The 14,127-nt window shown below is 37.1% G+C and overlaps 1 protein-coding gene across 1 annotated transcript in view; it reads left to right on the top strand.

Annotated features, from left to right (window-relative positions):
• Cdc42bpa (CDC42 binding protein kinase alpha) overlaps positions 1 to 14,127 on the top strand; it is a 176,399-nt gene that overhangs the window by 45,337 nt on the left and 116,935 nt on the right. Inside the window, 2 exon segments of the mRNA XM_040737372.1 lie at positions 8,593 to 8,676; positions 12,236 to 12,331. Coding sequence (XP_040593306.1) covers positions 8,593 to 8,676; positions 12,236 to 12,331 — 180 coding nt within the window.

Raw genomic sequence — 14,127 nt, 5'->3', positions numbered from 1 at the left:
ATCCCAGACTGATGGCTGGGAATCCAGCATGGGACTGATCAAGACCCCCTGAATGTGGGTGTCAGTGAGGAAGCCTAGGCAATCTATTGGGCCTTGGGTAGTAGGTCAGTATTTATCCCTGGCATTCAAATGGATTTTGGGTGCCCATCCAACAATGAGAGATGCACCCTCACCCTGGACTCCTGGGGGAGGGTCTAGGCCCTGCCCTGGATGAAATGACAGACTATGGATACCCCCATGGAGGGCCTTACTCTCCCTGGGGAAATGAGGGTGTATTGTGGGGGTTGGTGGGAGGAGGGGAGGGAAAGGGAGAGGGACCTGTGATTGACATGTGAAGCAACCTTGTTTCTAATTTAAATTTAAAAATAAAAATAGAAAAATAATAAAAAAGTTAGTGTTTATTAATTCCTATCAGTTTGTTATATTCTTTAAGATTCTTTGGTTAACTGTTCTGTTAGTTTATTAGCTTATTGTACTGAGTTTCTATGGTTTTCATTAAGGCATCAGTTCATATGCTTTTTAAGATCCTTGAACATACTCAGAAATGTTAGTTTGGAATCCTTGTCTTATGCTTCAGGTAAATTGCATTTCTTAAAGAATTTGAGTCTGCATACCAGTTTCTGCAGGAAGGATATTGTCTTAGTTATCCGTGTTTACGGTGGAATCTATGCATCTGGATTAGGACATTTGTGGTGTTTCTTTGGTGTGACTATCTGGTCATGCACCTGTTGGGTGTGTGCTCAGGTCTTTGCTGTCCCAGTCTGTCAAGTTGTGGACCAGTTGAATGGACCACTGTGAGTTTCCAGGTTTAGACTCTTGCCTGCCTACATGTTAAGTAGAATGGCTGGTAGGTGAGCAACAGGTAAAGAGGGGTCTGGCTTTGGGGTCTCTAACTGGGGTTCTGGGTTAGGCTCCGTGACACCCCAGGTTCCTGCAGTGGGGAGGGTGGCTGTGAGTAGCGGTGGCTAGTGGGCTGACTCCAGGAGATCATTCTTATTCTAACCTGAAATTCTGGTTCTGGTTCAGACTCCAAACCGTCCTGGAGGATACAGTGGGTGGCACTGCTACTAATACTCACTTGTTTGTTGAGAGAATTCTTGTAACCCAGGTTGACCTCCAACTTTAAGTGTAGCCAAAGATGGCCTTGAACTCCTGATCACCCCCACCCCCACACACAAAGTGCTAGAACAGAGGCATTTGCCACCACCTCACTGTTTTTTCAAGTCATTATTTTATATACTTTAGTATATAGTTATCCTTCTACCCCAAAGAGATAAAATTTGAAACCTTCACACTGAGCTCTTTGTTTTCTTGAATTTAGGAGTTCTTTAGCTTTAAGACTTTATGCATTACTCTTACTTTCATGAAAGTCCTAACATCTGTAATATAGGCAGTGGTTTTCCCATTTTTGTCTCTCTGCCTAATCCTATTCTGCTCATCCTGGAGTCATAGAATTCTTTAAAATACTGTTTCATCAACTGATCCAGTTTTTTCTTGTTTTGTATTGTTATTATTGTTTATCCCTTCAAAACCTGTATTTTGTCATTTCATGAGGTTGGGGTGAGAAGTAAGTTAAAGTATTTATGTTCTCAAAACAGTCTATAAATAATAACTTAAAAAGAAATGCCGAAGTCAGTTTTCAGGCTTGCTCTTCACATTGGTGTTTTCATCCTCTGAATTCCTGTCCTTCTCAGGTCTGAGTCTGCTTGTCATTCATCCTTTGCCCCAGATCCTAGATGTTTTTGATTCTTTGAGTTTCTGGTCTGTAGTTGCATCCTATGTGACCTATATGGAGTCAGGTTCCAGTAACTCTCTTACTTTTCTTTGCCTCTGGGTTTTAAGTAGCACACTGGAGTCACATCAGGTTCAACGCTACCAGGAGCTCCTATTAAAAGGCATCAAACTTGATGTGGGATCAAACTGAAGGCTTTGAGCTGCTTTTGCTAAAAGGCTAATCTTGACTTCCAGCTTTTGATCTCAAAATACGTATCGAGTAGTGGGATTGAAGTTTCAGCCAACCACTCTCACCCACTCACTAGTCCAACAGAGTGATATTGAAATCAGAGCTTTCAGGACAACTCTTAGAGGACAATTGTCAGCCCCAATCCAGGTGACATAAACACACTGACAGAAAGGAAAGATTTCCTACCTTTGTCTTTCAAATTTACTTTTCAAACAAGAGAATAAAATAAACTCAATCCTAAAGCAAACATCTCTCCTGGGCATATATATTCTGTGGCTTTTACAGCTAAGTTTAAAAATGCAAAGACCTTAAACAGGTAATTATTTATTTTGATTCTGTTTCTACCAGGCTTAATGGACAAGCTCACCTCTGGCATGGATATCTGATAGGAACATTTCTGTCAGTTTAATACCTTTTCTACCTATCAATTATTTTGTTGTTACTGTTTTTCTGTAGACAAACCATGAAAATAAATTATTTTAGAAAACTCTTACAAGAAATATATACACCATGGGAAACAATAAAGAGCAAGATACAGTTGAAATTCAGCAGCTCTGTGAGTTAAGATCTTCTCTCTACAACACATTCGTGTCAGTTACTGCTTAACTTAACACTGGGTTTTCCTTTTTGCTTTCAGGAAAACCTTTAACTTACGCCCTGGGTGTTACCTGTCCACAGCTTCCTGGTGGCTCACCGCTTCTGCCTGCTCCAGCCTTGCTCCGGCAGCTTCCAGGCTTCTGGGCTTCAGAGCTTGTTGTGAAAGCTTGCTGCTTTGGCCTGCTACCCCTGCTTCAGGTGTCAAAAGCTTTTAATTAGCTTGCTTCCTCTAATGACCTGGTTCCTTATGTGTCCATATAGTCTAGTATGAGGGCTGGAAAGGGGAGAATACTTGTAGGCATTCATTTTTCTTTAAAGACTCTTGTTCAGGCTCTCTTGAGACTCTTAGGAAAGAAACTAAATTTAGTGCATGATTTGCCTTGTTAGTGCCGGTCTGTAGTCCAGAGAACCCACAGGCGTGGGCATGCCATCTTTTATAATCTGTGTCTGTTTAATTGGTTGATGCTCAGGATGTACCAGTTTGAAATATTTTGGCTGTTGCTGCTTTGTGTATAAATTATGTTTTTATCAAGAGCATACTTCTGGATGTTTAGTAAATGGTTAGTAGTAATTTTAGATTTTAGTTTGCTTCTTAAAAATTTTTATTATATATATATATGGTAGTACTGGGAATTGAACACAGGGTCTCATGTATGTCAGGCCAGTCCTACCATAGGGCCACACCCTTGACCCTAAAATTTCTTTAATAATATAATTGATCATTCACAGAATAGTTTTTCAGTTTTCTTGTTTGTTTGAGACAGTGTCTTTCTCTGTAGTACATGCTGGCCTGAAATGTATTGTGTAGACAAGGCTGTCTTCCAGTTTGTTTATTTGTTGAGACACAATCTTGGTGTGTAGCTCTGGCTGTATTGGAACTCTCTATGTAGACCAGGCTAGTCTTGAACTTGAAACTATCCTCTTGCCCCTGCTTTCCAAGTGCTGGGGATGTAGGCATGTTCTAGATTGACAGACTACTTTACTGGTTTTTTAAGTGGGGACGATGGAATACCCTTCAGATTAGTGTAGGGATTAAATGAGTAGCATATGTAGTGTGCTTAGCATATGCAGTACATGTACAGTACAAAGCTTTTCCAAAATAAGTATAGTTGGTTTTATTAAGAAAAATAATAGTAGGTGCTATATAGGAGAAACTTTAGCAGAGAAATATGTAAAACAATAAATGGTCAATAATAACACATTGATAATGTACTATTTTCAAAGGTGAGACTTTGAGAGCCCTGGTAGGGGAGCAATGTGAGCTAGACTACAGGCTCCATAAATCATACAAAAGAGGGATCACCACCAGCCTTATTTCTAGATTTCAACATCCATATATGGTGTACTTGCAAATGAGAATATTGATCCCTTATAATGTTCCATATGTATTTACCCACGTGAGTCTCTCCAGAATGTATTTACTGAGTATCTGTTGACTCTCAGGCTTTAACCATATGTTAGTGAACAGAGGAGGTAGAAAGTCCTACTCTAAAAGAGTTTGTGGGGCAAATACTAAGTGTACATAGTTAGACTATGTAGTGTGCGTGTATATATATATATATATTGTGTTAAATAATTATGAGACTTGAGAAAAGGAAGCAAAAAAACGTAATAGAAAGTCTCAAAGGACTTAGTGACATTTCAGTGAGGGAGCAGACTTAGTTGCTATGGAGATGAAATATTTTCTAGGTCTGGGGGAAACAAGTGCAAAATCCTAAGGTGGGATTGTGCAAGGTGAGCACTATGGCTTGAGCAAAAGTGAGCTAAACAAGGAGGAGTAGATGCCAGGGAGATTAACGGACCTTACAGGTAATGGTAAGGACTTCCGCTTTTTTATTAACTTTAAGGGAGATAGAAAATCACTAGAAGTTTGAAGCAAAAGAATGATGTCATCTGACCTACATTTAAGCATATTGTTTCTGTACTGTTGAGTGTGAATGAGGACAGGTAGAAGGGTCATGTAAGGCGTGATGGCAAGGTGTACTAGGGCAGAAGAGAAACTATGGTGAATTTTGACTATATCAGAGGTAGACTAGATTTCTGAATGTCATACAAAACATGCAGAACTGCTTTGATATTGAAATCCTTTGTACCGTAGTGTGATCATTCTTAGAGGCTATAGCTACACACAATGATACACAGGTTGTGTTTAAAAGCCAATTAGTGTATTTGTCACATGCTGATCATTTCTATACTGTATACAGGTTTTCTGAAACCAAAGAGTGTTTACTAGGAATTATTAAAATCATCTATGTTTTAGAAATGTATCTTTTTTATTGTAATTTTTAGTTCATACTATTGTACTTTTTTGAGTGTGTGTATGTGTGTGTGTGTGTTGGACATGGAACCCAGAGCCTTGTGCATGCTATATGCAAGTGCTCTAGTACTGAGCTATGTACCTTACTCTAAGGAAGAATGTTGTAACATGCTGTCTTAGGGTTTCTGTTGCTATGAAGAGACACCATGACCACAGCAACTCTTATATAAAGGAAAACATTTAATTGAGGTGGCAGCTTATCATTGTCAGAGGTTCAGTCCATTATCATCATGGTGAGGCATAGCTGCATGTAAGCAGACATGGTGCTGGAGAGGTAGATAGCTGAGAGTTCTATGTCTTGTAGGCAACAGGAAGCGAACTGAGACACTGGGTGTGACTTAAGCATATATGAAACCTCAAAGCCCACTCCCACAGTGACACACTTCCTCCAACAAGGCCAAACCCACTCCAACAAAGCCACCCCTCCTAATAGTGCCACTCCTCTTGGGGTCATTTTCTTTAAAACCACCACACATGTCAACCTCTTATGTGACAATTGACTTTGCTAGTTGAGCATACAGGATCTAAAGTGGGAGTTCCAGACAACTTTATTTTTACTGTTTTTCTACTGCCATGAACATGAAAATGATTTGTAGTGTGAACAGAGAGGAACAGATCAATGATCACCTTGAGCGCTTCATAATCTTTTTTTCGTCATGGCATTAATTTGATAATTCAGGAATGTTTCTTGAGCTGACTGCTATTTCTCTAAAGCATGCTCCATTCCAGAAAAGTTTTTAGGCAGTACATGAAACTCTTTTAAGGTGTGTGTACCACACGGAAGAGGTAGAAAGGCAAATAAAAATCTTATGTCTCTGAAGAAAATTTAGAAGTAGTTCATCTTCTAGTGTTTTGGTGTCTATCCTTTTAATATATGGCATAGAAATTTATTTTATATATATATGCACGTGTATATACATAAATAATTACTTATGTTTCATATCATATGGTGAGCTTGAGCTTTTCTTTATCAAACAATATTCTTAACATTTTTCCAGTCACATGAGTAATTCTTTTTTGGTTTATTTTTTATTCATTTTCTCTTTAAGAATATTTAAGTCACTTCTAGTCATTTACTACTGAAAACCATATTGTATTGAATATTATGACTTACCTTTTCTGAGATTTTTTTCAATTGAGGGAAATTCTGTGTATAGTTTCAAAGTTATAAACTTAAAGCTAGAAGTTGAGCTATTTCTCTTTTTAATACTGAAGGAATTGTCAGACGTACTGGCTGTCACATTGTAGTGGTAGGTGATCAAGTGGCAGTCAGGAGATGGGGAGAATGGGTGCTTAAAGCAGAGGAACAGATGCATGGCTCATGCCTGCTGAACACTTAACTGGGCTCCAAACCCTGCAGTAAGCACTTTATATGCATGTTAATTATTTTGATCTTCACAAGGTAAGTACATTTATGAGACTCTCCATTGATGAGAGGACTGAAACACTGAAAGGCAAGTCTTTAAAGAGTTATACAGTTAGATGATAAATGAAGATTTAAAACCAGTAGTCTGGCTTCAGATTCCATATTGCCACTGCCTTCCTAACATCTCCAGTAAATGCTGATTGTTGGAGCATTGAGTGGGTGCTGTGCACCATCACTGCTAACCTCCTCTGTGGAGCTGCACAACCTACAGGTTGTTTTGAGTCCAGTATTCTAGGAATCTAGGAAGAAAATTGAGTGCATATTCTCACACATGACTGTATTAAGGCTTGGAGCAGCACTGTACAACAAGTCTGTTCATGCTTCTGAAGAGAAATTTTATTTTGATTCTTCGAGACAGGGTTTCTCTGTGCAGCCCTGGCTGTCCTGGAACTCACACTGTAGACCAGGCTGGTCTCAAACTCACAGAGATCTGCCTGCCTCTGAAGTGCTGGGACTAAAGGTGTGGTGTGTCACCGCTGCCTAACTAAGCATGTTTTTTTTTTTTTTTTTTTTTTTTTTTACAGTGGTTTTAGCACACCCTGCTAAATGAGTCGTTTGAGGAATTGTAGACCTGTGTGAAATCTTAGCATGGTGCCTGCCTGCATTTTGGACACTGGATGCATATTGTTGGGCATGTAGAAGTTAGGACAATTTAGCAGTTAGTTCCTAGCCTTCTACCTTATTGTTCAGGGGCTCTTGTTTCTGCTGCTGTATTGTGTACTTCCAGCTACCTGGCCTGGAAGCTTCTGGGGGATCCTCCTGTCCACACCTTCCGTCTTGTTGTGTGAATACTGAGACTACAGATGTGCACTAGCACATCAGGCTTTTACATGGGTTCCAGTTTGTTAGGCTTGCTTGTGAGGCTAGATTTTTTTATTGAACTATCTTCCTGACACATCCTCCATCATTTTATTTGATGATGTAACTTTATGACAGCTGCTGAGAAACCTTATGCACTAATTTTAATTATGTCATCATACTGTTGTAATGACAATCACATCTAGATACAAATATGCACATTTGATATTAAAAGTTATTTAAAAAATTAGAGCTTGAATTTACACCTACTTTTTATCTTTGGAAATTCTCCTTTGAACTGTTCAAAATTCTGTACACATGTTATGGCCTGCATGTTAGGACACTGTGTTGTTAACTTCCAGTTACTATAACAAAATACCTCAAATAATTCACTTACAAAAAGGAAAGTTTATCTTGACTTCTGGTTCTAGAGATTTCAGTGTGCAATCTGCTTCTGGGCCTGTGGTGAAGTAGCATGTTGTTCTGGGAGTGTGTGACAAAATGAAACCATCCACCTGATAGGAAGAAAAGGAAGGAGGAGATAATCAAGGCAGTTTAGGGTCCCCAGGCCCCAACAGCTTAAAGGCACTAAACTATTATTAACCCTTTAAAACTTGTGCTGTCATCCCAAATGCTGTGCTGGGGATCAAACCTTCATTATGACATGGACTTTTGAGGGGCACCTGGTATCCAAGCTAAAGCAGATAGTAATTGTTCTCTCTAGTGGTGCCTCTCTGTTACAGAAATGTTGTTGGTGAATATTTCTGTACTTAGTTTCAGCCCTGTAACAAACCCAGTAGGCTGGAAGGGCCCTAAAGAAATTATGTAGTTAAATGGAAACTATGTTAGGAACAGAAATATAACCAGTTTATTGACAGTGAGAATAGTCTTATTTGTACTTGGCAGTTTTTTGATCTGTAATTAGATATGCAAAATGCAGAAGCATTCTTGTTGGAAAGGGCGTGTAGTTCACAGTTTGTAAAGCTGTTAGTCATGATTGCTTTTTTATGGGAGTTGGGGGGAAGGGAAAGAATGAAGTAGAGTACATGGGATAAGGAGCATCATCATCTTCAGTTCGTTTTTTAATGCTTGACTTCCACAGAACATCCCTCCTTTGGTAACTGCATTCCCTGTCTCATCTGCTGGAATCTGGCATGCAGTGTCTCATAGGATCTACTGCTTTCATATTGTGCATCTTGGTCAGTTTCTTAGTGATAGGCGATGAGTTGAAATTCCTGGGCAAAAAACTTGGAAAGGAAGATATAATGTATAATAAGCAGCAGACACTGTTCACAAATAAAATTGCTTGTATGACATATGTTCACTAATGTTAAATTTTAATTTGACATTTAATTTAGGATCTTAGAATTGACCGACATTGAAACAATTGATAATTGGTGTTTATTTTTTCTTACAGAGAAGAAAATGGAAAATGGATGAAGTAATTTTTTTACCATACTTTAAAAGTTGTATTTTCTTTATCTTTTCTAGGTTGCTGTAGTTAAACTGAAAAATGCAGATAAAGTATTTGCCATGAAAATTCTGAACAAGTGGGAGATGCTGAAAAGAGCTGAGGTGAGTGAGTCTTTGTGCTGTAAACTTGATGGCACTAGGTTTCTAAGTTAGGCCATTTTAAAACATATTGGTGTAAAAACTTCTGTACGTCGATGTTGGAGTACTTTTGTACACAAGCGAGACAGATTGACATTATTAGTGCATTTAATTATTCCACCAAAATTAACTTTATGTGTTTGTAAAAGAGAAATTTCAAAACGAGAGAAGAGAGACCATGAGAACCAGCCACGCTACCTACAGAGTGCAGTCAGTGTAAAGGGCCTGTGAGGTGGCTTAGCCGAAGTTTGATCCCTGGTTCCTACGGTGGAAAGAGAAAGTTGTCTTCTGACCTCCACAAGTGTGCACCGTGGCACCTACACCCCTACATACATGTGTGCACACTTATGCACACACCTACAATAAACATTTTAAAAAGATAAAAAGACAGAAGAACTATGAAGTGCTCTTTTTTTTTTTTTTTTTTTTTTTTTTTTGGTTTTTACAAGACAGGGTTTCTCTGTATTGTTTTCGAGGCTGTGAGTCCAGCCCAGCCTCGAACTCACAGAGATCCACCTGCCTCTGCCTCCTACGTGCTGGGATTAAAGGCGTGCACCACCACCGCCCGGCTTGAAGTGCTCTTAATTAGAGATATTGCCAGGGTGGCCCTGAGGGCTCCAGTTTGTATACAGAGGTGTTGAAATGATCTTAGGATATTTTTTACATGATAGGATTTTGTTGTGTATATGTTACAACTTAACCACCTTCCTGGGTTGGCAGTAGGGGATTTTGGAAGCTATTGCTTAAATAAATGTTTTAGTTATTAACTTAGAGTATGTAACTGTGTATTTTAATCACATTTGCCAAATATAGATATCTAATAATTTTTTGTTAGTTATATTAAAATCATTTTTTACTAACCACTTAAATTTTTTTATCTCATTTTTTTGTGGCCATCAAATACATGTTAAACTATAAATTTAAAAACTGCTGGGTTCAGCTAGCATTTAGAATGTAGAGACAAAACTATTAAGAATTCCAGGCTATCCTTAGTTAGATAGCACGTTCAAGACTATCCTGGGACACAAAAAGAACTTGTCACAAAAAGCCCCAAACAACTAAAAACAGTGAATTTTATGCTTTGTTATAAAAAAAAATGGAATGCTTTTAAGATTTTTTCTAAATTTAAAATTCCATTTATTTTTCAAAATCAAAATCTTAGACTTTAAATATTTTAATATTATTTTAAAATTTTCTCTGTAACAGTATTTTATGAAGGAGAGAAGCCTTTATTTTTATTTCCAATAAATGAGAAGCCAAGCTAGGTATAATCATCAGTATACTTTTCATTTTTGACTGATTTTCATTATTGTTGTGTGATTGCATGTGTGTGAGTGCACGTGTGCACATGCACATACAGGTACATGATATATATGTATGAATATAGGCATGTACTTGCCATGATACATGTGTGTGGAGGTCATATGACAACTTTCAGGAGGTCAGTTTATCTAGGCCCCCCTGAGATCTAGGGTCTAGACTTAGGTCATCGGACTTGAATGGCAAGGACTTTTTACCTGCTGAGCCATCTTGAGGGCACTATGTATGTAGTTCTGATGTGCTGTATAGGATTGCTAATTTGAGGCATGTATTTTATGGTTGTTCTAAAGAGTCATGTGACAGCTTTGCAGAATTATTATTTATATATATTTAATCTCTGTTTCCACGTAGAATTCTTGTTGCTTATTATCCCAGTAGTCCTTTAAGGATGAAATTTAAAGAACATATTACTGAATACAGAAAATGTAAAAGCGTCTGGAAGTTGAATCACTCTGGCAAGCAAAATGCTTGGTTGAAATTTGAAAATCAGCCAGGTGGTAGTGGCACATGCCTTTAATCACAGCACTGTGGAGATTTTCTTAACAGGGCCAATGTTGATACTTGGTTATTTCCTGTGGAAGCTATTCTGTACATTATGTGGGTGAAGTATCCTGGCTTCTGTTTACTAGAATTACCATAAGCAACTTAGGACAAAGTACATTAAATAAAATGTCTGGAGTATGCCTTATATCTATATCTAATATGTGTGCTTTTAAAAAGCTTATTATGAGTAGATCATATAATGCCTGAGACTGCCTTTATAAATATGCTTGTGTACGTGAGTGTGTACCAGTGGAACTGAATGATTGTGGTGCGTGTGTGAGAGTGTAATAAAATAATTGTTGTAATTGAGTGACAGTAATTTGTGAGAGGGAATTTAGATTCTTTACTTCTGTATGTACTTGAGATTGTATATTGTAGTTTACTATATATATTTATCTTTTAAAACATTTTTTCTGAGAAATTCAGGATAGATTAGAACTTAGAGTTAAATTTGTTTTGACTAAAGTCTTCAGAGTTTTGTTTAGTTTGGAATTGTCAACCAAGTGAAGTAGTAGTTATGATATTCTAGCTGGATTGTCTTTAAAATTTCAGATCACTGCCATTGTAAGATAAAGCCAGGAAAGGGGTTTCCTGAGCTCTGTCAGCCCTCTAAAATATTAAGTGAAAACCATCCCTTGAGGTCAGTTAAGCTATATAGCTGGACTTAGTAGACTAAGTAGGTAACATGATTTTGTATTCTTCCTGAAGTGAACTAAAGCAAAATGTCATAGACTTTTTAAATAACTTGACTGACAGTTTAAATCACTATTTGATAGGTTACATGTAGAGAGCAACCTGCCCCGCCATCCGATTGGGCTCTGCCACAATTGCAGTCCCTAAGTAACACACAAGACGCTGTATTAATTATGAAGCTGTTGGCCTTGCTTGTTTCTTACTGGCTAGCTCTGACTTAAATATTTACTTCATACTTGTTAATCTAAGTATTTCTCTTACCGGAGAATAGGGTCCAGACTTCTTACCCCTATGGCAGCTACATGATGACTCCCTGTGTTTCTCCTTCCCAGAGTTCTATTCGACTCCTGGTCCCACCTATCTTACTACCCTATTGGCCAACAGTGCTTTATTCAACAATGAATAAGAGACAGATTTACAGAATGGCATCTCCCATCAGTTACATTTACTTGTTTTAGTGTTTTCTCAGATACTGCTATTTAATTCCTGGCTTTGGCACTTCTGTTTGTCCAAATAAGTCCTTAGTGTATATTCATGAGAATACTAGGGCTAGTTGTACAATAATTTGTTTCATGTATCATGGCTACTTAATCTTCCTTATGGATAACCAGTATTAACTGTAAGAGCTGAGGACATAGCTCATGAGTACAAAGACTGTCTAGCATGTACAAGATCCCAAGTTCAGTCTTACTACAATACAAAGCCAAAAGCACTTGCTTTGTTCATTTTCTATGTCTTTAAAAATGGCAAAGTGGATATGGGAAAATTGGACATTTCTGTCATCTAGGCAATGGTTTGGTTGGTCTTTGTGTAAGCTAAATAATTCTGTGAATTTTTCAGATTGTTTTGGACTAAAGCAATTCTAAAAATTATTAAACTTTTATACTGTGATACACATTTTTGAGCAATTGTTTGGATGGTGTTTTCTAGTTTGTATAAAGTGTTCTTTAAAATACTTCCCTTTCAGACAGCATGCTTTCGTGAGGAGAGGGACGTGCTGGTGAATGGGGACAACAAGTGGATAACGACTCTGCACTACGCCTTCCAGGATGACAACAACTTAGTAAGAGACAGTTTCCTAACCTTAGTCTTTAGTGGACAGAAGTTAGCATTGTTTTCTTAAAGTGCTATATAAACATAGATTTTTTAAATAGAAAAAAATTACTACATTTTGCAGAGTAAGTTGTACACTTGGTGTGAGAATCTTTTTTGTCTGAGAAATTTGATGTTTTTTAAAAATTTAATTTGTTTATGTCTTTAAATAAGAAATCCCCTTGTATCCAGACTGTTTTAATTTCCTTCAATTAAATGCTATAGGAGACAGTTCAGGAGTTTTTATTTTTATGTTATTAGTAGTGTTCTGCTTCTTAAAACTTTACACACTTTTCAATGTGACCATGTGCTGTGTTAAGGTGAGCTACATTTACATGACATCATGGGCCACTCCACTAAAGCTTGGGAGAAAAAGCTTTAGAGAAAACTCAAAATGTCAGAATCTGTACCACCTGAGTATAAGTAACAATGAATAGAGAAACTAGAGACAGGGAAGTAAAAGTCAAAGGATAAAAAAGGTTTTCTCCAGTATAATATGCTACTACTTGTCCTGCTATTTATGCATAGTTCTTTGGTTTTTGATCCATTTTTATTTCCAGATTTCTATCTTTTAGAGAAGTATTCATGTCTTGAGATGCTATTATATACCAGACTTGACAAATGAAATAGAAAGAATAGGAGACAGTCTTTGTTTATTTTCTAAATACTTACTGGATATGTGCTCTCTGCTAGGCACTGTTCTTTGTCTTTGGAGAGAATAGTGAGGGAGAGATATAAGTTCTCTCTTCTTACTGTTCTTTATTTACATAAAGTATACTAGATGATAAATATAAAATCAAGTAATTAATGTATGTAAAATAGTATAGATGAAAATAGTAAAATAGTATAGAGGCAGAGGCAGGCGGATCTCTGTAAGTTCGAGACCAGCCTGGACTACCAAGCAAGTTCCAGGACAGCTTCCAAAGCCACAGAGAAACCCTGTCTCGAAAAACCAAAAAAAAAAAAAAAATAGTATAGATGATGAAAACGGTACATTTATTCAGAAGTGTAAAGTCTGAAGATTCTTCAAGACAGATACAAGGTAGCTAATTCAAGAAGGAAGAAAGATACAAAGAATGTTACACAAACTTTTAAGTTTTAGTCTTCATAAAGTTGGTTTGGAGTACAGTTACATTTATTGACTTACGTATTGTCTACATACTATCAAGCTAGTTATAACTTTATAGCATTTTGAGTTCTGTGCATATTGCTGTATCATGACATTTTATTTTTATTAATAATACATACCTATCATGTCAGAGTGTTTTAATGTACAGGAAGTGATTTTTAATGTATTAAATTGAAAACATTGTGTTTATTATGAAAGCACATTACACATCCATACTAATAGAATATAGTACACACATACATGACCAGATACACCACACGTCACTTCATTCTCAACCACAGGAAAGAATTGATTAGTAAAGTTAGTAAATTTAAAACAGAATACTTCATTATAACAGAACTTCTAAAAATAAGATGAAAATGAGTCTAAAGCTATTATAGGTGATCTCTGAGAAGCTTATTTATTAGATAATAAAAGCCATTTACTAGTGTTCAGAGCTGAATCATGATCAGGGAAAATAAACTCATTGTTTTATTGAAAACAATTGCTAAAAAAATTGAAGACCTCAGGAACGACACTGATTGACTTTAAAACTAAGGAAATATGAATATTTATTTTATCTCTTATGTAATTAACCACTCTTAATCCTAATCTTGCCTCTTGCATCTGAAATCTATAGTATTTACTGTCTGCCTCTC

The sequence above is a fragment of the Mesocricetus auratus genome, unplaced genomic scaffold (assembly GCF_017639785.1).
Source record: "Mesocricetus auratus isolate SY011 unplaced genomic scaffold, BCM_Maur_2.0 Super-Scaffold_100676, whole genome shotgun sequence".
NCBI lineage: Eukaryota > Metazoa > Chordata > Mammalia > Rodentia > Cricetidae > Mesocricetus > Mesocricetus auratus.
The sequence above is the reverse complement of the archived record's forward strand: the minus strand, read 5'-3'. Positions and strand labels throughout refer to the sequence as shown.